We start from the raw sequence: 23,983 nt of genomic DNA on the forward strand, positions 1-23,983 counted from the left end.
ATTCACCCAGATAAGCTTGGTTTGTAAGTCCTCATTAATCATCTGTCACTTTTCAATACAGGCAGTGGCAAAATAAAGGCAGAAAAGGGCAGAGACTAGATAGTGACTACAGCTGGCAGCGTATGGCACTACTGTACCAGTGAGAGTCTTGCTTAATTTTTGTAAATAACAACTCCACTGGGCCCAGCCTAGGCTGGTCCACTCCCTGTCCCATGAGTCTGATGTGGACGAGCAGAGAGGGACTCACCACAGGTTGAGCATTTTCACGCAGCTACAGAAGAAGATAGAGGAAAGAGTGTAAAGAGAAAAGAAAGATAGATTAATACAGCAAGACCAAGATGATGGGACCGGGCACATGCCACACAAACATGCACACAGCCACACACACAAACGTACACACAAACACACACGTCAACAGGACACAGGTGGACACGGAGAAGGGAGGCTCGAGGGGTTAAAGGAGGAAAGATTACAGAAAAGGTTACACAACATCTAGTCTGCAGCTCATCACGTCTCCTGGAGACCAGAGATGATAGAGCCATTCATCCATTTAACACCCCTTTCTCAGGTACTACTTCCTTATACGACTCAAATTTAAATGCTTTTTTGAAGACAACTTTTTAAGTTGTTCTTAATGTCGGACTCTGATTGTCTGCAAAAGCTGTAAGAAGGTGAAAGCATTTGAAATAACTGCTCATGGTAGCAACGTAAGCAGTAAATGTCGGCACGGCTGTTTCATTTACAGAATATATTTGTTAGGTTTCAGATGATTAACAGTTTGTACCTTTTCATGAATATCCAAACATAACGACGTTATGCGACTTGACAACTAGATGAGTGTATTTGACACAATAGGTATGCTTATTTTCCATTTTTTAAGAAATAGCTGCAAGACTTTGATTTGCTTTTCACTTTGGAATCATCAAAACATTTGTTCTTGACTGCTTAAACCTTTTCAACTATGGTTGATTTAATTGTTTAATCTATATATTTAGTGACATAAATGTTCCCTTTGTGTACAATCACAAGTTGTTGCAACCAGTCTTTATCTCTATCTACTATTTGTCATATCAAATAAATATCTAGATCTATTGTACATTAATTCAAAAGGCAGCTATAAATCAGCTTGGAGATTTTAATAACTTAACATTTAAGCTCACTGATGGGAACCAAAAGTTCACGCATCCACAGACTATAAATTGCATTATTGTCTCAGACCATGAATATAAATTGAAAGATAAAAAGCCAAAGATAAAGCTGACGTTCCCTCAAAAGGACTGACAGTGCATCAGACGGGGGATTTGCATTGATCACTTCACAATGTCATCTCCGAACTGGAATCAAACTGTTTGAAGAGGAATCAAAGAGACGGCCGGCAAACACCGTCCTATCAAAGAACTGAATATCGGAAACAGTGGGAAGGCTCATCATCTGAGCATGAACAGAAACGTGTGCACTGAAGAGAATGAACTGCTGATAGATTTGTGAGGAAACTACATGAGGTAAAATCATTTTCACAGTGGCTTTCATAGAGTTCAGTGGGAAAGATGAAGCGAACTAAATTAATAATTTAAGTATTACAGGAAATTTACAAGTTGGAAATATCCATTAATTCCAGTAACGCAGATAAAATGTCGACTTAACATCCAGAAAAACGTGCTTGAATTCAACAGATGGTTCCATTTTGTTTGCTGTTGGAGAGTTAAGTACTCGAGCGTAGACGCTACATGCCCACTATCACAGCTTGCTCCACATAGCTGATATTTTACTTCCTAATGATTTTGCCAAACAACATTTTGCATCAAACATAAGAAATTGGGAATGCGCCTTAAAAAACCCAAACAACAGGAAAAAACTATGGCGTTTTATGAAGGCGGTTCAGGCAGTTGTGAACAACGTGGCCTTTTATTGGTCATTTCTTTGACTATGGATGGGTAACTATCATTCACACAGGAAGCACTTACATCAACTTTCAGAGGAGCCACTCATGTTTCCACTGCATCTTTGAAACCGGGAACACCTAGACTGACCTACACTACACAGCTGACTGGGTCACTCAAAGCTAAATTGGAATAAAAATGTGTTGGCTCAGCAGAAAAGTGTTGGCGCCTCCCAAGTGCCTTTTTTTTTTTTTTTTTTTTTTCAAATATTCATGAAAATCAGCTTTGCTGTTCACTCTTTAACAAGCTAAAATTAAAAGTGCAAGGCCCGATTTTGTTATCTCAGAGCTGAGAGTCTCATGGGAGTTGCCTTCAGTTCTCATCCGTCAGCTGAACCGTGCGATGACGATCTTGCAGCGCTGTTCTGTTGCACTGTGCAACCGGCCGTGCGGCACGCTGTCGGCCCAGCTGCTGGTGCTGGACACCAACACCAGTAGCTGGCTAGCTTTGCTACCTGTGCTGCCAGCTCTGAGATAAACAGACCAGACGACAACAGGTCCCACGTTTTAGTAAGCCACGTGTGCTTACAGATAAGAAAGGACCTCTGTGTATGATGACATAATTTATATTATCTTAACACGGGCGATAAAGTTATCACATGGACAGTCTAGTATGATCTCAGCTGTTTGGCACCATAATACGCCGGGAGATTCTGCTGGAAAATGTTGTAAACACGTGATTATACATGAAAAATAAAAAATACCGTGATCCTGTCAGAATTTTGAAAAATGCTGTGATATGCAGTTTTTGGTCATGACGGCCAACCCTAATTTATGTGCATTGGTGTTTTCTTGAAATCTGAAAACTGTTAGAAGAGTGTAGAGACAGGCAGCACCAAGATCAAAAACCCACAGTCAGACAGATAAGATAAGATAAGAGGGGCAGGAGCAGCAGGACAGCTGGGGTTTGGGGCTGCCGCAAATCCACATCACAGCAAAAGGTGGCGAGAGAGAGAGAGAGAGAAAGAGGGACAGAAGAGAGGTAGAGAGAGGAAGCGACAGATGGACACACGAGAGAGAGGCGTGGCGGTGAGGTGACACATACTTGGCCTCGTCGACCACTTCCACCTCTGCCTGAGCTGTAATCGGAGCGTTGGAATGAGCTGCCAGTGGGTCGTCTGCGTTCAGCTCCCCGTTGGTTGAACTGACCACCTGCAGCACAGACTGGCGTTACTTCACATGGCCCAATGATGTTTGTATCAGTTCACAAAAGAGCAAAAAACACAAGTTAGTAATGCGGCAGAAAGAGAGTTTCTCTGGTGAAAAGAACGCACAAATGTTACTTTACCACTTTAATTCACATTTTTCTTTATGGGTAAACGAGCCAAGTAAACAGCAGCAACGAACAATACATCAGTCATGGGCAAATGATATTTAAGAAACTATTTAAATAGTAGTACAATTTTCTCAACTTGTGTATCGGTTCCATTTCAATATTTTCTACCACTGTAAATTCATGGTTTTACCAAAATATGGCAAGCCTGGGGTATTTCATGTGTTTGTGGATAAATACTCGTAGGATTCGTAATAAAATAGAACGATATTAACATACACTTCTAAAATATGTTCAAAGGATTAACCTGCAGAAGAAACTGCCTTTTGGAGGAACGTGTTTAGGTGTATACATACAAATTTTTTTTTAAATCTGAGCTTAATGTGCTCAGTTCACTGCCATTCACCATGAAATAAGTGTGAAATAAGTGTAAAATATAAAATAAACTAAAAGATAAAAACGGCAACCGAAGTAGTACTAATAAACTACTCTGAAGGGAACGTACACTGTGGATTAAAAAGCCAATCGATCACCGTCGTCTTTCAATTAAGACATTTTTTATTAAAAATTTGATATGAGTGATGTTAATGAAATTACAACCGTCTTCTTTTTCCCCAGGCGTCTGAAACGGAAATAAAATCCTCGTCTGCATGAAGTGCCAATCATCAACAGAAACGCATGGGATTAAGATCCTGCCATAATTTGAAAGTGCGAAAATAAATTAACTGATTAATTAAAAAAATGGAAATGCTGAAGCTTGGCATCTGAAAGCTTAAATAATATAATGATATATTTATGCTACATTGCAAGTCTGGGCTTTCAAAGCTTGCTCAATGATTTGAAAGTTGGCAAGATCAGCACTGCAACCTCTGTTGATCACGTAGCCACAGTGTGGCACCCAGGAGCAGCTCCTTCACCTTTACATAACTCCTCCTCAGGGGTTAGATCGAGATTTGTTTGCTTCCAGAGTTACCATTCACTAGTTCTCCTGTTCCTTTGCCTCGAATGACACCGCTTCCCTGCATGATTTGAATCCCATTTTTATTTGTAACTATAAAAACAGGGTAAGTAAAATACTGAAATAGATTTTTTTTATTTTTTTTTTTTATTCCAGCAGTCAGGTACAATTTAGTTCTCACTTACTGCTCCTATCCTACTTCTCTCTACTGTCCAAGATGCTCTGCTCCTCTCTCATCACCTGTCCTATTTGGCTCTGCTCAGCATTTAAATGCAGCTGAGATAATGGGGCTAAGTCCCAAATCTGTTTGTTTAACACCTGCTCCTCCTTCACCAAGAGTCTAATCAAGGCCAGAGGCAAAATAGGAAACTCTGTCCTAATACAATAACTTTGACAGTGGTCGAAAAACCTATTATAGGTGTATTATAGGTAAATGGCATTTAGAGATCTACTTATTAAGTTGACACTTCTTATGTTTACAGAAACAGCTCGATGCAGACTGTGACAATCACTGATAATGCTGAGGTGTCAAAATTACACCGGATGTGTGTTTTTTTTTTTTTTTAAGGGTAACAACATCTGAACTCAAAGCATGCACTTAGCTGGCTAAGACAAGTCATCCCGCCATGCAAGGGGCTTCTTGATCTTGATCTTGCAAGGAACGCCATGAAGAGTATTAAGGCCAAAGATCAAAATGCTGCAACCGGGGCTGCTGTTTATAAAGTTAAATCAAACGTCTAACATCTGGGGTGGGTGGCACCAGATGACATGCATATGGTGGAGCAGAAAAAATAACATTTCCCAGCCAGGGGTAAAGGGGTCGGGGAGGTATATGGTTGTAGATCTGTCTCACACGCTCAAACACTAAATAAATGTTATGCCCTGGTATGATAGTATATTTACTTGTGAATTAGCAATAGTAACAATAATGGTATTTTTGAATAAGTTATGAGTTGTAACCTCATGCACTTATCTTGGGGTGAATATAAATCTCAGGTCAGGACCTGGAGAAACTAGCTGTAAGTATTCTTCATTAAGAAATACATATAAAATCTTAAGTTGTCTTTAAAAATACCTCAAATGAATCTCACAGAAGGACATTTCTCTGACTAACACAAGAGATTAAAAAACCTTTGTGTTCTCTTCTTTTCATTTACAGGCCACATCTGGATGTTTATCATGGCTGGATTAGATCCTATGAGACAGATCTGACTCCATGGAGATCGGGTGAGGGCTGTCGGCTGATCAGGTGAGGGGTGTATACCTGCACTGAGCCCCCGTGCCTGTCCGCTGCCAGGTGGGAGGTCAGATAGGAGGAGTTTGCTTGGCGTGTGGGCTGCACCTCCCATGCTCCTCGTCGATCTGAGACTGCTGTCTGCTCACGAGTCGGGGGGTGGCATCGGTGACGTGAGGGGAAGTGGGTTCGGGGGTGCAATGGGAGAGGGAAGGGGGGGTGATGGAATAATTGTGTTAGGAAAGATGGGCATTTAGGTGTGCGAGGCAAGGTTCCATGCAAAGCAGCATGAGAAATGGAGAAAAAAAAAAAAGTAACAAAATAAAAGAGTGAATTAAAATCAAAGCAAGACTTCAGCCAGAAACTAATGAGCCTGAAGCCAAATGGAGGTAAGCTTTTACATCTAAACTTAAAGCCACATTTTGAATCATGTATTTGACAAGTTGTCCCCATCGGAAATTGACAACTTACCAATGTGAATCCCCATTATTACGCTTACAGTTTCCTTTGAAGATCAATCAAGTCTTATCTTAATCAATGCAGAAACATTTCAATGTTTATTTTGACGCAAATTCAAAGGAGTACAGACATGACACAAAGTTTCACCTTTGCCATTAGTGGTTTCCTTAAATGCGAATTTCTCAGCAAACTGAAACGTACAGTGGGTAAGAGTATCCTGTACACCACAGGAAGTACTGTCCAGAAACAGAAACTTGAGCAAATTTCAATAACCAGGACAATTAATTATTCCTCTCATCCACCTCAATTCAATGTTGTACATTAATTGGATGACTGTAAAACCTTATTTCAGTCACCTTCGTCTGCTTGTTTGAAACAAGAATGAAAATGTAAAAATAAATCCTTTAAATAAGAGTGATTTGATTGCGCAGTAGCTTCACTTGGTAACAGTACTGAGAGCCCAACAACTGAAAAATTAGTTTAGTTTCAGGCTGTAATATAGTTTCTCTTGTTTTCACTGGCAAAAAAAAAAAAACACACCTCCCCTGCTGCTGACACAAAACTTGGTGTACCTGATTTCTAATCGGTTGGTGCTGTGAGGGTCGATCTCTGTGAGGATGGCTCTCTCTCGTGACTGCGGATGCTCCAGAGTCTATATGGACAGACCCGACCGGTGTCGGCTGAGGGAGAACAACAAGTACATAAGTTAAATTCTGTGATGTCAGGAAAACCTGGTATAAATCGCCAACACACTTATGTAACGTGTCTTGTCTACATGCATTACTTACAATCTGTCTGCCCACCCAGTCGTAAGTGTAGTCGAACGTGTATCCTTTTCTCTCAAACAGTTCAGTGAACAGAGTCCTCAGATATTCATAGTCTGGCTTTTCAAAGAAGTCCAACCGTCTCACGTATCGCAAGTAGGTGGCCATCTCCTCTGAATTAAACAACATAAAAGAAGAATGGTTAAAGCTTTTATATGGATTGTATAATTATATTCATGCAGTAAGGATCATCAAAACAGTCCATATTACAAACAGGACCTAGATTTACATAAATAAATTACAGCCATCATCAGGGTACCTGGGAAGTTTTCACAGAGGACCTCGATAGGAGTGTTTCGTTTTGTGTCTCCAATCTTCTGGTATCGTTCTTTCAACGTATCAGCCTGCAACAGATCCAAAGCAGAAAGATGTGAATGAATTCTGCATTTATCAGTTATCTAATTGTTCCTGTAACAACTTGGTTAAAGATGAACCTTGAATCATGATAGTACAGTTTCTTTATTAACACAAGTACAGCTGGTTCAGCTGGTTAATACATTAGTATATTCAAGTCTTGATTGCGTTCATGTTTTTGTACCATTGGTGATTAATATTATCAATGAAGGTGTTTTTATTACGGGATAAAACTCAGCTTTTGGAAAACATGTATGTATCTGGCATACCTTTAGTCCTTGCCAAGGTAGACTCCCACGAAGGAAATACATGAACATGTGGCCTAAGGCCTCCAGGTCATCTCGCCGACTTTGCTCTAAAGCAAAAGATTTAATAACATTTCACTAAGAAACTTCTATATTTTATCACACAGATGTTCTCATAGAAAGTTCTTACCTTTGCCTAAGTGTGTGTTGATGGACATATATCGAGCAGTACCAGTCAAGCTCTTATGCTCCCGGTAGGGAATGTGTTTTTTGGTCTCGGGGTCGATGTACTCCTTGGCCAGGCCAAAGTCAATGATGTGGATGATGTGTTCCTTTTTGTTCCCTTGCCGCCCGATGAGAAAGTTTTCAGGTTTTACGTCTCTATAAATGAGATTTTTTGAGTGCACATACTCCATTCGAGAAATCTGGTGAGGAGAAAAAAAATAAAAATGCAAGGTCAGCAAAAACAAATGAACAAAAAACATTTCAACCACTAGATGACACTCATCTCAGTCTCTTCCTGATGGGACTGAGAACGACAGACACATTACGATTAAAAGAACGCCGTGAGATAATTTAATTTTTAAGCACTCAAAGCTGCTGAATTGTCTGAGTAACAAAATCTTTCACTTGCATTTAATTTCCCTCAAATAAACTCACAAACTAACATGGGATTGTTTTTTGTTTTGTTTTTCTACCAAAAACAAAGAAATACTTGGTAAATAAAGAAGACAGAACGGCTGAGATGCAGCAAATCTCTAGAGCACCAGCCTCGTGTTGTGCTGTTTGGTACGGTTCTTTACAAATTTGCAGAGGCTATCTATATCACAAGAGCACTGCAGATTTTGTGCTGACTAAATGAAATGTTAGAGATTTTGAGATGTCTACGTGGCCTAAAAGGCTGAGCCACCGCACGCTCTACATTGCTGCAGCTTAACAAGATTCAGTGACGGCTTGGCTCTTTTTGACAGCCCACTTGACTCTGACTAAACGTATGCACATACCAACAGGCTGGATGACAGGATATTCTAGACTAATACTCTACTTTACCATTTGCTCTGCAGGGTTTAGGCATATTTAGTCCAACAAAGTAAGTTTATTTTATGTATATTAATCACATAGACCCTGAAATTCCACATCAGTAGTTGTGTATTAGACTTTCTAGTGGGGCCATAGTTTGTTTGAGACAGACATGAAATACTAATTACCCATTTTATATTTCATCAGAATCTTCTGCTGAAGAGAAAAAGTACTTAATTATCATGTCCACCTACTAGTTTTAAAGCTTGGTTATTACTTCAGTTAAGGGAGACTGGGGTGTGTTTAAAAGCTCAACCAAAAACTCAAGAAAAACGGCTCTTGCAGCATCGACATGTGTCGGCGTGAACAGGAAGGTTTGGTTACATGGGTTGCTTTCTTTGCTAGGGCTGATAAGAAGGTGGAACTGTGACTGAAAGTAACTTCAGCAAAAAAATGATCATGGTGGCGAAACATGTAGACGCAGAGTTGTTACAAAGAGGATACACTAAAATACTGCATTTGAGCAGTATCAGCATTATGCTTGTCACGGGACAAAAAAATCTGTCTCATCACAGACACAGATACAGATACAGACAAAAGGTCTGTGTTTCCTAATTCCCTAAAAGTGAAGACCAAAATTAAAACATGGCATTATTTATCTAAAATGAAGTTAAGGGCATTCCTTAAATGTGCATGCAGTTGTAGCCTAAGTGTTGCCGTGTCCTCCCTCTGAATCACATCAAAACCTTTTCGGTGACTAAGGGGGCAGATTTCCATCAAAACCCCGGAGAGTATTTTATGGTGGAACATCTACAGGAAATACTGAGGAAGTTAAGTTCCATTAGATGCACCTCTGCATCATGACAACATGACCAAGCAGTCGATCAACATTGATGAAATCATGATAGCTTTACCGTCAGAAACTGGCTCATTCAAACAAACTGTTGACTTTACTTTATTTACTGATTATAAATACTATAACCAATAATTACATATTAACTGTTACAACTATTTGGCATCTTAAAATATTAACATTTCACCAGCTTCTTATTAATACAAACTATTTTAAAACGTCACGTAGTGCTCTGAACCCACCAGCTGAATTGCGATCATCAAGACAGTCTTCAGTGAAAAGGTCCTGTCACAAAGGTCGAAGAGATCTTCTAGACTGGGGCCGAGCAGCTCCAGAACCATGGCATTGTATTTTCCGCAGGGCCCAAAGTAAAACACTTGGGGCACACCTTCCGCTGCAAAACAAGGAAGAAAGAGATAAGACTAACAAGACAGAAAAATCCCTGAAGTGCTTTTCACATTTATCCAAGTAATCATAAATCTTTATTGACTAGCTACGTGTCTGCAAGCATTTAGAAGATACCCACTAATAATAGTCTTCAGTGTTTTGTTGTTGTATATATTAGTGGAAATTCTGAGAGTTAATAGAGCAAAGTTGTTTATTATTCCTGTCTCTCTTGACTAATGAGACATCTAAGTTGGATCCTAGTTGAGCCTCAGGAGACCTTGTGGTGGACAGATAGGAGGAGCAACACAAGGTTACTGAGGACAGAGAGAAGAAAGATGCTAGATAAACATTAACCCTCATGTGTAATACAACACAATGACGGGCAAATATAACCGTGCCCCGTCCACGTCTGCAGGATGAAAACAAATCTTTTCACTGCCTCATATCACAACCTCCCAATTTAATCATATCCTCTCAGCTCTATTCACAGTAATTGCTACAAAATCCCATCCATCTGTCGCTTCTCGTTTCGGTTCAGTAAAGGTGGGTCATTCTAATGGAAGTGGAACTCGTGCCCTTAACTCCTCTGTACGGCTTGTTTGCCATTTGTCACAGTTAAACATCTAGAAAAATGAGAAGCTTAAGGCCTAAAACTGTAATGGATCACATGGTAGGAAAGGTTCTAGTTCACCTTTTTTCCTGCACTTTTAATGACACTACCTAAACACACAAACGGGTTATTACTGAGAGTTTTAAGTACAGCCCCACGTTGCTGGAGACAGTTTGCATGATTTCAAGTTTTGTGCTCAAGCTACTCCCACTTACTTGTAATTGGTGGTATCTTTACCGTCTGCTGTCCTGACCACATCCTGAACTTTAGTATCAAAGAACAGGAAATCAGGTCATATTGCTAATTGCTCTGAAGGAAGCATGACTCAAAGTGTGCCCGTGCTTACTGCTAGTCAGACTCTTATTAAAAATTGTCCTCTCAAGAAACTTCAAAAAAAGCTTCAATCATACAGACCTTGCTTCCTCAGACTTAAGCTCCACTCGGCCCTTGTAAAGATATAACTGCATACAAGTTTGACAAAAGTAAGGAAGCCTTGATTGACCATGTCCCTGTTCCTAAAGCCCTTTATAATGAACAGCTGTTCACATAAACAAATAAAAACCCCTCTGCGATTGAACTGGAGCCTATACAGTATGTTTCGCATAAATATAAATACAGTATATGTTGGTAATCATACTGCAATTTCATTGGGAAATTCTTCAACTGCAGTATACACCTCCGCAATATACACCAATCAGCCACAACATTAAAACCAACGACAGGTGAACATTGACCATCTTGTGACAATACAACTGTTTGCTGCTGCACAAGAGAGACCTACACAATATTAGGAAGGTGGTCATAATGTTATGCCTGATGGTGTATGTTGGTTAGTATTAAGTTCATTCATATTTTGGGATGAGACAGTTCTAGGAAATTAGTTCCATCACAACCCTGTGACTCTGTCATTGAACTACAGGAGGAGAACAGGAAAATTAAACACAAACATGTTGCTGAAGACATGCGACTTGCCAGCAGGGCAATGGGAAATACACTGCAGCATGAAAGGTGGCATGAATGCTGTCAGCTAGCATATGGGTATGTAGGAGTCATGCTGCGCTCCATCCTGCGTTTCTGGACACCATTATGTAGATCTGTGGGTTGCTAATTGTACCAAAGGAATGAGTGCCTTGAAACCCGGGGTTGCCTGTGGGAGGCCTGAAAATGTGTTAGATATGAGATGTACTGTAAACAAGTGGATGAAGCTTTTAACTAGCAAACAGAGCGGAGGAAAGGGCCACCATAGTCTACACAAAATGTTCATGACAAGAGGCTAAATTGGAAGTGCAACGTATACAGTTTAAAGAAAGACTCTAGGTTTGACTGAAGCTACCAATTTTACAGGTAGCACTTTTGAGTTCTGGCTTACAACTGTTTAAACACAGTGAGAGAAATACCTGGGTGCAGTAACGACTGTTTGTATGATGCTTCTAGCATTTCTTGTAAGCGAGTTAAACTCATTCTGAATAAAAACAGAGAAAACGTCCACCCTCCACACTGGCCCTCTCAATCTCATTTTACAGAAATTCCTTCCGATTGGTCCGATCTGATATATTTGGTTGGTTACATTTTTATTCCGATTGATCCATTATTTTGATTATTAGTAAAACAAGTGCAGCCAGTACGTGCATGAGCAGAAGAGCACTGTGTTATATACCCTGGTTAGAAAAAGATGAACCAGATGAATGTGACAAATATGACGGATCTGTGTGTGTGAGAAAGTTACACTTCTAATTTACCGATGTCAAAAAAACTGTTAAGTTTAGCTCTGACATTTCATTTTGAGCAACTGGTCTCAAGTCTGACCTGGAAGTTACTACTGGATTATTGTGTTATGTTTCTTTACGTGACGTTTCCATGTTCTGCTCGTGCCTGTGTGGGTTTCCTCCCACAGTCCCAAGGAAAACAGATTGGGTGAATTCGTGACTCTACAGTGACTGTAGGTGCGTGTTTTTCTAGCTGTACATTTGTATGTTGGTAAAAAAAAAAAAAAGGTCAGAATCAATCAAACAAAATCCTCGAGTGGCTTCTCTCCATTTCAGTGGCATGTCTAGAACACAATGTCCTTTAATTTCCAAAATACTGCTGTTTTTCCTTAATATTGTTTTTTTCTTCAAGACAAAGCCTTTTCCTTTACATATTTGTAAAATCTATTCAACCGTGTCACTACAAGACATTTACTCCCAGGGACTGCAGGGGTTTCAAAAGCTGGTGTAGTGTTTCATGTCGGGATTTGACTGCCAATACCTTCAGCAGCATACATGAGCACACATCCTCGACCAAACCCCCTTCCCCTTTAAATCCTTGGCTCAATAAAGCATCGTAATCTACTCGTTTCGTAGAAACCAAAACAGTGATGCACTGGCAAATATTCTCACATAACTGGAAAGAGATGCACGATACTTAATTGAATCATCCTCATTAACAACCACTGACAGTTGGTTATGCATCAGATAACAACACCTGACTGAGCATCTGAGTCAAGCCACATTAATTCATAAAGACCCCGTCGCACAGACACCGTGACAACCACATTGGCTGAGAGGAATGTGGCACAGCACACAGCCGAGAAGAAATGAGGTCACGTTATCCCATCTGGAGGAGAGGACAGAGGCAGGTTAGTACTAAGAGAGGCAGACCCACTCTCTAAATATTTAATGAGTTTCCGCACAGTTGGCCTTTTCCAGCCCTTGCCTTTGCAAAACAATAGCCATTATACTCCCGGTTGGGTTATCATATATGCATGTGGAGCTCCAAAAAGCACATCAAGGATCACACAGTACGGAAAATTGCTTTTATTTTCAACGCAAATCTGTGACTGAGCTCATCATAAACGTATCATTGTGGCATCATCGCTACGGACGACATTAGTAAAGAACTTAGAAACACGATCTAACTCTGATCTCACAAACGGCTCCAGTACAATATTATTTTACCCAGAGAGTGATGGATAACTATTTTAAAAAAAAATAAAAAAATCTATTGTTCTATTGTCTCTAGCTTTCCCACCCACTTCCTGTAGTAACAGAGCTTTCAAAAATGACCCATAATTTGTGGCCATTTAATCCTCACAAGGTTCTTGTCAGGGGTTGCCGTCACAGGATGTGTCAGCAAACTTTGACTAATCCTTTATGAGAAACTGAGAAAGTGTCAGGGGAGCAGAGTTAAGGGATGAGACGTTGAGAATTTACAGAATGATACGGTTCAAATAGCGTGGTCTGAGAAGTGAACATGAGGATCAACAGACAGCTTTAGGTGTTGTCATCAGCCATTACATGTGAATTATATTAAAACAATAATAAAACGACTAATTTAATGGATGTCAGAGGATATCCTGACACACCTGGGCTAAAGGGAAGGGAAAGGGAATAAAGTTGTGACTAACCGGTGCACTCAGGAGGATCCCAAACAGGGCTAAAGTTGAGAGTGTATATTGGATTTATATCGGCTGGCTGTCCAGAAACACAACTCTGAATGGATCTCGGTGTCTGCTGGACGTGTAGCCATGCTGGATCAACAGTTTGCTAAAAATGTCATTACATCAGCTTAATAACTGGTGCTGCATTAACTATATTTGGCACTGAGGTGTTTCCTTCATACTTATAAACATGTTCCAACATCTCCAGATTAATCCAATGTGAATGATGCAGATAATAAATTACTGTTTGTGAACAACTAGATCACCTGTAAATGGAGGGATTTGTTTTGATTATGTTTGGAGGAGTCTCAGCAGACACAAGTCATAAGAATTATCTCTTCACGAAAACCTAACTAGCTTTGTTTTTTGAATATACTATGACCTCACAGACCTCGATCATTTAAGTGCACTTTATAATCCTTTTAAACTATCTTTGCCTTCCACAGAATGAAACAGACGCACCTAACCAGACACTTGTAAGTAAGTAGACTTCGACAACAAATAAAGTCACATTGCTCGGCAGTAGCCATGAAAACAAAATGTATGAAACGTCTAATGGAGAGGAATCAACCGAGAAGGAGTCGAGCCAGGGTTCTTCTGGTAAGATTCTATCTTAGTGAACAAGAAAAACCATTAACTGTAAACGTGTTATGCGAGTTTATGAAAAGCTTCACATCAACTCTTTTCATTTTGAATTGCACCCCTTGTAGGTGAAGACAAGGTCGGTTTAACACACTTCACTGCAGTCGTGTACACAAAGTCCTGGAGATTAAAATAAGTTGCTGATCCAGCTTAATATCAATATGTAACCTGGGTTGAGTAATCGCTTGTTGTGGAAATGATGCAATCTTTGGTCTGATCTTCCAAAACGGTCAAAGCGTTGCACGTGGTCACACAGAAAACAAGCCGGGGAGCAGCAAACGTGTCTGTGAGCTCACCTGTAGTCCCCAGCGTTTTGTAGAACCGGTACTCTAAATGCAGCTGTGGTGCCCTTGACTTCACTGGTTCCTGCACAGCGAACACATCACAACCAAAACTCAGTCAACTACATTAATCACACAAACATCATCACATGAATTCATTATAATGTTAAATTAAGCTTAGAAAATCAATGCATTTTTGGATTTTCACATTATGGCCATTAAAGCGAACCACTAGTGCCACAATGGAATAAACAATCACACCATTCAATAAAATCCGAGTCATTTCGCAAAATTACACTCCACCAAAACAACCCAGTTAGTGAGGGCTAAGTGCCCAAACCTATAACAAAAAGATTTCATTGTAATTTATTCAAAGGGTCAATGCAAGATTGTGCATTCACCAAAATTATAAAATGTTCTCTCACTGGGTTGATGGCGTTTTGAGAGTCCACACATCTTTTCTTTAGCTAAAACCCTTTTAGATTCTACTGTCTGCAAACAGTACAGTGGAGTGAGAAGATGAAACCCATTTAGCTTGCGGAGATTAATACCTTGATACTGGAGCAAATTACAACTCTCTAGTGAGCAATAATAATAGCATGAGTCAGGAGCCACGATTTCCAGTCCAGCAGTCACTAGAAAGACACGCCCAGCTGAGCATCTACACCTCGTTCACTCACGTCCAGCATCCACCGACCAGTGTACAGCCCCAGTGTAAATTTAGCAGCTGCGTGATTTCCCTCACTACAAAAATGATTTTAGTTGTATCTCTAAAATCAAGTACGGAAGAACAACATTATGTACCTTTTTCTTCGTGTGCTAAAAAAATACTCGTTTCCTTTTCTTATAACCACCATTCAAACAATAACAATAGAAGAATCTACTCTTTCTTAAACAGCAGTGTTGTTCCTGTGCCAGTGTTACTGATCTTGATCTAAAATGAATGCTCCACTATATGCTGCACCAAGTCATTTTTAAACAACTGTTTTTGGCTTTTATGCCTTTATCTGATTAGTAGTATTGGGGACAGACAAGAAGAAACAGGATAAAAAGGATGGGGCACCGACTCAACCTGGCGAGCTTTAAATGCTGAATTTAATAATGAAAAAGTAATGTCTAAAGTCCTAAACGTAATATTTAATAATGAAGTGCTGTGGAATGTAATGAGTCCTAAAAGTAACTTTAAATTTAACAGCTGAGGAGAAAAAGTAAGTGTAAACTTACCAGTTTAATGGCTACATACTCATTTGTGTAGAGATTTTTACCTGAAATAAAAGCATACATTAGAAATCTTTTTAAAATTAAATATACGACCTAAAAAAAGAAATAAGCAAACCTCCAAGTGATGTTTTAACGAATTTCCTGCAACAACTACAACATCTCATGTCTAAGATAGTCTAAAATAGACAAATGCATCTCAGATAAACTAGCTAATGTCTATCGTTTATTCAAAGAACTATTAAGAACTATGGTAAAACCAAGACGCAACTTACCAAGCTTCAATTCACCAAAGTTTCCACAGCCGATTTTCTTGCCCACACGAAAATTAGGCCCCACCATAAGAACCCCAGAGGAGCTTGAGGAGCCAGATGGCCGTGAGTGTCCGCTGCGGCTTCCCTGGGAAACTTTAGTGGCCCTTGCTGGCCGCTCGCCATATTTGTCTCTTTGCTGATCCATGGTGTGAGCAGCGCAGGTCAGCGGGAGCCCGGAGTGATGAACGAGGAGGCCTCCTGGGCCGGGCCCACCACAGCCACAGCCCTGGTCACTGGCGGTGCCTGGACGGCACAGTCACGCTCATGGGACAAAACCTGGTGCAGTTGGCCAACGCTCCTCCCGGTCCTCGCCCCGACACCTCTAACTGTTGTGAGACCTCAACATTTGTCCCAAGAAGGAGAAGGTAGGAGACCTGTGACAAACAACATATGATAAGAGAATAAAATGTCAACGTTGTGAAGGGAGCAGATTATTTCATATTGCATTGAATTCCTAAGGAAGTCCTTAAACCCTCCATTAAATGCAATAAAGTCTCCTCACATAAGTGAGGTATGAGAACAAAACTACAACGTAAAGAATGGGCTTTTCTGTGATAATCTATTTTGACAGAAAAAGATATTTGTAATAAACAGATATTTAACACAAACCACAAAATGAATACAGTCACTCGAAGTGATCTGATATTACCGTGGCGATGCTGCTAATGAAAACACGCTGCTATAGCCTCATGACTAGACTGGCGTTGCAGACACTGCAAATGTAAAGCGGTTCTGCATTAAGGACATGTTAGCCGCTTTAAATTTTTAAAAACACGCCTTAAGACGTGAACAGACACAACACAAAGTAAAATGAACCTGAAAGAGGAACTGGATTGGACTTAAAATATTAAATAGTGATGAAGTGCTTTGTTTGAGGACAATGGTAAGAGCGGGGTAGATGTTTAGCTTCTTGACGGTTAATATTGTGAGAAAATAGAGATGCACGCAGCAGAGCTCATTTAGCAGGTAAGTCATGTCCTGCACAGACAGAAGAATGGCTGGGTGGCTACGCTACTGCAATTCTGAACTGAGAAAAAAATCTCCTTTTACTCTTAAAATATGTTGTTGAATGACAAAATTAAAAATTAAGATCATACGTTAAGTTCCAGGCAACGTTTTCGATACGCAACTTATCGTAAGAGTAATTTTTGAAGGTCATGAGTCATTTAAAAAAAACGTGTTTATAAGTAGAACGTGTTTACAGGGACAAAGGTGGCTCACGGTATCAGTGCTGCCGGACTTAAGAGATAGTCATCACGTCACAGAAAACACAGCAACGGGTTTGAGCATCAACACAAACCCTAAGTCAGAGTTGGTGACCATGAAGGCATCTCACCACCCATAGCTACAGACAATGTCAGAATATTATGTAAACAATTATATAAAGCTAGTCTATTCACAAGGGCACCTAACTTAAACTTGATGGACACGTTAAGCGTTCATTGAAGCAATTTTACCACCTTCCGTGCCAATATTACACCACGTGATTACAGAGTGTAAAGGTAATTTAATGTGTACGGGGTTAGGGTGTAGGCCTCTCGGGGGAAATCTTACTCTGTTAATCATCTTCAGAAAGTTACCGTGCAAAAGCGGGATCAAACGGCGGCTGTAAATTAGTCAGATTAACAAACATTTCTGGTAATTGTCAATTTCATTCGTCTACAACTTTACTTGTGCGTTTGGTAAAAGCAACAGCTACTACTGTTTTCCTGGCAATGCCGTAATTCCTGAGCATGGAAAAGGCTGCTGCTCAAAGTATTTGTGTGTGGGCTTCTGGATGACTCATGCTCAGTATTGCCTGCACAGATCGCAGCATCAAAGACAGCTAGTTTGCTCTCAAGGGCAACTGTGCACTGTGCTATTACATAAAACCAGGAAGAGAACAACACAGCTATAAAAGAGGTTTGCAGCAGAGACCAACGGCGAGCTGTAACAGTTTCCATTGTGCAAATAGTCATGTGTAGAGCCACTTTAATCCAGAGTGCAGCTGTGGTTAGATCGGCTCAGCAAGGTGTTGAAGAAGAGGTTTCCATCTTGACACGCAAACTCTCACTTAGCCTGCGTTCAACCCATTCAAACCGGTCGACTGTCACTCGTTATGTCCCGGAGAGCTGTTACAACTATATTAAAAGTTAATTGTAGTTGGCATTTTTTAAGAATTGCTTTCAACATTTAACTTACACAGTCCTCTAATTTATGAAACTTACTTCAGATTAAAGGCTTATTTTGTTTTAAAAATGGAAAATAAATATAGTGTTAAGCGTAATAATCCAACACACAAATCTGACGCAGGACACTGTTTCAAGGTTAGTTTAGTTTGCTTGGAGAAAATTACATGCAAAATGTACTCGGTTTAACATGGAACTTGGTCATAAAACAGTCAAGTTTTTGACTGAATCATCTCCAGTAGAATTACACCACCCCAGCCACTCTGTTTTAAACATGCCTAGACATGCCTAATCTGTGGATTACCTTCAAGAAATACACATTAAAGTGGCAGTAAAACTACATAGAGTTGAAAATGATCTATATTAATTAGCATTAAATGCTGTAATAAATCCACAAGTGTATTATATTGTGTCTTCTGGTTGTTTAAATATGTTGTCATCAAATGGTTATTTACTGGACCAAGTTAAAAAGAAGATAATACCACATGACTGCCGTATTTTATTCTCAAATTAGTGACTCAAGGCAAAGTCAGTAATTTTTATGTTTGCTGAATACAGTGCAATCCAATTTAACAGCCCTCAAAATGTTTAAGTGCAGCTGAAACTCAAATGTCAAACATGTAGATAACCTTTTTTTTAATGAAGTTCTCCCTGTGATTCGGGGAAGTCTGAGTGTTTACAAAGGATTTACAAAAAATAAATACTAAGCAACGATTATTTTAAGTTGCAATTTATTATACTGCACAGACACATTGTCCACAAATTAATTTCAGCCAGCCACCAAATCAATAAAGCGAAGAACAAAGTTGAGCAATCCACTGTGGATTAGAAACTACTGTGGAGTTCTGTGGTCTGCATAAAAGGCTTCTTCAGCTATGATGAATGGCTTCTTCTGTTTTGATGTAAGGTGGGGAATACCCAGCCTTTATCCCCAAGGAGGTGCGATGTCTCCACTTAAATGACGATATGTTTGAGGTCACACACTTTCTGGCACCCTATTCAAGTAATAGTGCTGCTAAGAAATAAAGGACATAAAAGGAGTTGTACACATTCAACCTCCATATCAGATGTAATTTAGAGGCTATTGTCTTCACTGATTTAAAACAACAGCTGAACAATCTAGTTATGTAAAATCTATCCATGCGTCAAAAGATTACTTTCAGGTATTATTTCAGATACAGGTTTTAATAAATGTGAGCTCCACTCACTTGCCAGTTCTTTAGGTACTATAGTGAGTACAATTTTGTGGTGCTGTTGTTGAACTGTATTGACCTGAACACGCCCTGCTCACCGACTATAATGCAGTTGTCAATATAATAGTAACATGTGTTAGTATGACGCCATGTAATTCAAAGATACTACAAGCGGCAGCCTCCAAAGTGAGGACACAGTTAAAACTTTACATGTCAAATAACCTTCATGAAGATAAGACTTGTTCCTGGACTGTCACATTGGAATGCATTTGTTTTAATGTACCTAACGAACTAGCAAGTGAGTGCATATCACAACCAGGACTAGACAATTCAAAATATTCAATTGAGAAATGATTCAATGTTTCCAAGAACATCATTTGACCTGATCTGACATGTTGAGATTAATTAAAAATGTTACTGTGTCTATGCACTAAATGTTGAACGCCATAGTAGATACTTTAGTTGGTCTAATGCTGGACTAGAGTAGATCACTCAATGATATAGATCTATGACAGCACAGCATTTCCATAGTGGCATTTAAATGAACACTTGCTTCGTTTGTACAAATAATATAGAATTAGCAACACCATTAGTGCAATGAATGAAGAGCCAGTTTAACATTAAATAATATTTCTAGCATATACGGGAGAGCTTTGCTGAGCTTTCTTGAAAACTGCTGTCCCATATAACACATAAGGTAAGTCACACCACACGAACACAGATAAAAAATAAATTTCCATGCAATGTCATTGCATAATTTAAACAATCAATATGCCATTATGCTCAAATAAAACACCCTTTCCCTACCCTCAGGATATCCTATGGATTTACACTGTGGAATGAAGCTGGTTTTGCATAAAAAGGAAATGTGGCATAAACTGAAGATGCTCTCAAAATTGAGATGCATGTAATACGTTCCGCTGATGTCACATTTCTGCCTCATCACCAACACTTTTTTCCGTATCAGATGACTTGTTTTCTAGGTCTAGCCTGGAAATGATGAAGCAGGAATACACAGTTCTGCTATAAATGAAATGTGAAGAGTTTCAAAACATACACAAAAGTATTTGCAGTCTATTCACAGGCACAAGGGTTTGTTTGACGATACCGGTAATCAAAGCCTAAATATATCAAGAATTTAGGAAAGCTCATGTAATGGGTTAATAACTACTTTTAAAATCTGGAACTATTTGCTTGCATATCTCCTTCAGTAACGCAGAAAAGTTGCACGGAACATGTCTTTCACACTCCAAAAACCTTAATTACAGCGCACAGATTTGCATGTCAAAATATCTCGAAATGCTGAGATGCTTCTGGCTGATTAGCATCTATTAAAAATGGCTAATCTGTTGACATCTTTTCATTTTTGCAGAAACAAAGGCTCTGAGTGCAGTGATTAACCTTCAGTGGAAAGATCAGCCTGAGAGGGGGGCTTGCCAACAGCGCAGACTCCTACTGTGGCAGAGCCAGCCAACAGCTGCCTCTCTCCTTAAAGGCAGCTCTTATGAAGTATAATTGGTGGGAACTTAGATTATCTGTACTATTCATCCTCCATCAATTTACTGCACGTTCAGTGGAGTAGTGGAAGTGTATGCATCACTTAAACAAAGCACCGCCTTGTCAAGTAAACAATTACAAATAAAATGCAGTACTTGAAAATGCTCTGAATATCACAAATCAAATGCAAAAGTTTTTCTGAATCGTTTTTTGAATTAATCCAACACAAATTATTTTATGGCAACATTTTCTGTGCATAGTTTCTTTTAAAATGAATATCTGACCATACAAATATTCATCGAAACATAGTTTAATAAAATGCCAACTAATCACATCTGTATTCTCACTGTTTCTGTTGAATTGTTCATAATGATAATTCTATACATATTTTGCTTAGATCATTTTCTATTTTGTTTTACTAGATAATATTTATATTTTATTTTACCTTTCTTTATACTAATTATTTTGCTAGACAGCAAATAACTGATCATGAGCCATGCTGTATTGATTCAACTGAAGCTATCTATGCAGCTGGGCAGAGAAATGCACACCAAGATGCACTTACTCATATTCATATAAAATTAACAACAAGCAAAACATAATTAGCACTGCAGCCACACTGGAACATTTTCTCAATTTAAAGAACCTTGCACCACATCGAAGAATGCTTCAAATTCAACGGAGCAGACAGACAGACACGGGGCAACGATTTCTCTGTTATGTGCCACCTCCTGTTTGCATCGCTTAGCCTGTATAAAGAAGTGAAAATAGTAAGCTAAATGTGAGGAAGTGTAGGGCAGAGGCAGTTCGGGCTAATATAAAGATGATCGATTCCTTTGTATGCAGGCCTCCGGTTGAATCAAAACAAGGAAGCGAGGTGGCAGTTCTACGCCACCGTTTCTCGGACAAAGCCAGCCCTGGCAGTCTGACGTGAATGGTGGTCAGATCGTTTAAAGAGCGAACTAACCATTAGCCAGGTTATATTATCAGCTTGGCAACATCATATGTGACTAACCAGCCATAAAGCTAAGATTAGCAAAGCAGTACTGAGCCACGGTGTCTCGTCTGGTTCAAATTTTACTGCGAGAAATAGCGCAATGCAAAAAGAAATCTTTTTAATGTGAATATTTATTTGTTTGAATGGTTGTAAATAAAGGCAGCACACTCTTTGGTGCATGTTAACGCATCAGCTAACCCCTACTGGTGGCTAGGTGACAGCTGGACCGAGCGCAACAAGGAAATTAGCTCCGTTAGCAACAAAAATATTAGCCAACCACCAAAGAGCCCGCTATCAAATGTTGCTTTGATAGCTCGCACACAAACACAACACGCTCACCTTCTTTGTGGTGAATCTATACGGCCAGGACGCGGCTTGCGTGCTCGTTGCCTCCCAATGTACACAGTTGCCCGGGGGTAAAATGTGAGGTTTCCAGATTTGGTGCTGCCTGTTGTTGCTGATGTTTCACGCTAGCAGACGTTAGCGGCTCCGCTCCATTCTTCACCCGCCGTCGATGCTCGTGAGAGGTTCGAGCACACAGGAAGTAGAAACACGGCACCGCCCGCTCCACGACGCACACTTCCGGGTCAGCCTGATGCTATGGGCTAATTAACCATTAGACCAATATAATGTAATGATTGACTACTTAGACGTAGGATGACAAACTCCACATACAGGCCCAATTTGATATTTGATTTGAGCATCATAACATATAAGTATGATAGATAGAAGAAGATAGAGAGGATAATTCAGAGTCCAGTGATTTAATAATAATAATAATAATAATAATAATAATAATAATAATAATAGCTGTAGACCCAGGTACTTAGAGGTCTGAACCACCTCTACACACTCCACGTTGAGGGATATGGGGTGCAGGTGAGGCCAACTGTAACTTTTTCTATTTGTTTTAGTGCCAAGAAAAACAAATAAATTAAGAGAATGTTTACATTTAATAAAAATACCCTTTAAAAAATGAAATTCCAAATTGATTGTGTAGGCCAGATTAGATCCTATAGCGGGCACCCCCATGATTAAGATAGTGTAAAAACACAAAAGGTTTAAGTATGGAAATCTAAGGCAGCTCACATGAATGCTCTGTTTGTTATTGCTGTAAAACAACAGTCATTTTTTATTTATTTTTTTATTGTGGTGCATCATGACTCTTACACAATTTATCAAGATTGCTCATTAAGTTGTTTACAAAGAATGAATTACAGGGGATCTCCATATGATGTCAGTGGCCACGCAATATTTTTGTTATTGAAGGTTATATCAGTTTATAAGGCATTTTATTAGAATGACATCATGTACATGGTTAGTAACATAATGAATGAAACAGCATATACTTTGCTATGATTTCTGTTTGAGTTTTTTTTTTTAAAGACTTTTCACCAAGTTGATTCCTCAGTTCTAAACGACTGGTGGGAGGTTTCTACTTTTCTTTGCAACATCTGTGGGTGATGGCCACCAGAAACTCACATAACTAGGATGTTATATCCTCCTTTCTCACAGTTAGTGGTTATCTAACTATTAATTAATGGAAACTCTCTAGCCTTAAGATATGAAGTTGGGGTGAAATTTGGAGGACAGGTGTTCAGACTGTAAGCAGCTTTCACCTGTTCAGAAAAGGGTTGTCAATTTTACATAGATGGCTTCTTTTACTCCTCTTTCAGACCATCTGTTTCTTTTGCTAAATGTGGACATTATTGTCTTTTAAAGAGTGACGCTCGTCCTTCAGGTGCAGATGGACTGCGAAGTGGACTGTGAAGTGGTTGTTTTTTTGTTTCTGCCATTGAAAGAGCATAATTTCTAAACTTTTCTATGTTGTGGCTTAGCACAATCAGAATAAGATGGAAATATATTGAATACTTTCTCCAATTTTTTTTTTAATAATGATACTAATTTATTGAACATAATTCAATAAATTAAACACTATGGTTAACTCTGAGTGTAAACCATCCAATGAGTTCAGTCTCAGTCAGTTAAATCATTGGTATCGTAAGGGTCACAGGCCAGATTGCAAATTTATTAGCCAGATGAACTAACAGCCACTAAAGAGTTAATATATTTGCCCAAGTCGACCAACAGCTGGACTT

General features: G+C 39.4%; 1 protein-coding gene across 4 annotated transcripts in view; it reads right to left on the bottom strand.

The window, feature by feature from the left end:
• The window catches only part of csnk1g1 (casein kinase 1, gamma 1), a 28,273-nt gene extending 5,850 nt beyond the window's left edge, over positions 1-22,423 (bottom strand). Inside the window, exons 1-13 of one of the 4 annotated variants that reach the window (XM_047580712.1) lie at positions 22,224-22,423; positions 15,991-16,403; positions 15,722-15,762; positions 14,513-14,582; positions 9,402-9,553; positions 7,477-7,711; positions 7,311-7,396; positions 6,947-7,031; positions 6,652-6,800; positions 6,436-6,543; positions 5,435-5,545; positions 2,985-3,091; positions 248-271 (exon numbers count right to left, since the gene is read on the bottom strand). In XM_047580712.1, coding sequence (XP_047436668.1) covers positions 248-271; positions 2,985-3,091; positions 5,435-5,545; positions 6,436-6,543; positions 6,652-6,800; positions 6,947-7,031; positions 7,311-7,396; positions 7,477-7,711; positions 9,402-9,553; positions 14,513-14,582; positions 15,722-15,762; positions 15,991-16,174 — 1,352 coding nt within the window. In that variant the 5' untranslated portion in view covers positions 16,175-16,403; positions 22,224-22,423. The remainder of the gene's footprint in view (positions 1-247; positions 272-2,984; positions 3,092-5,434; positions 5,546-6,435; positions 6,544-6,651; positions 6,801-6,946; positions 7,032-7,310; positions 7,397-7,476; positions 7,712-9,401; positions 9,554-14,512; positions 14,583-15,721; positions 15,763-15,990; positions 16,404-22,223) is intronic. The other 3 variants (XM_047580713.1, XM_047580714.1, XM_047580715.1) reach the window with 3 other exon arrangements.
• Between the last annotated feature and the right edge of the window lie 1,560 nt (positions 22,424-23,983).

Source organism: Mugil cephalus, chromosome 3 (assembly GCF_022458985.1).
Source record: "Mugil cephalus isolate CIBA_MC_2020 chromosome 3, CIBA_Mcephalus_1.1, whole genome shotgun sequence".
In the NCBI taxonomy this organism is placed as follows: domain Eukaryota; kingdom Metazoa; phylum Chordata; class Actinopteri; order Mugiliformes; family Mugilidae; genus Mugil; species Mugil cephalus.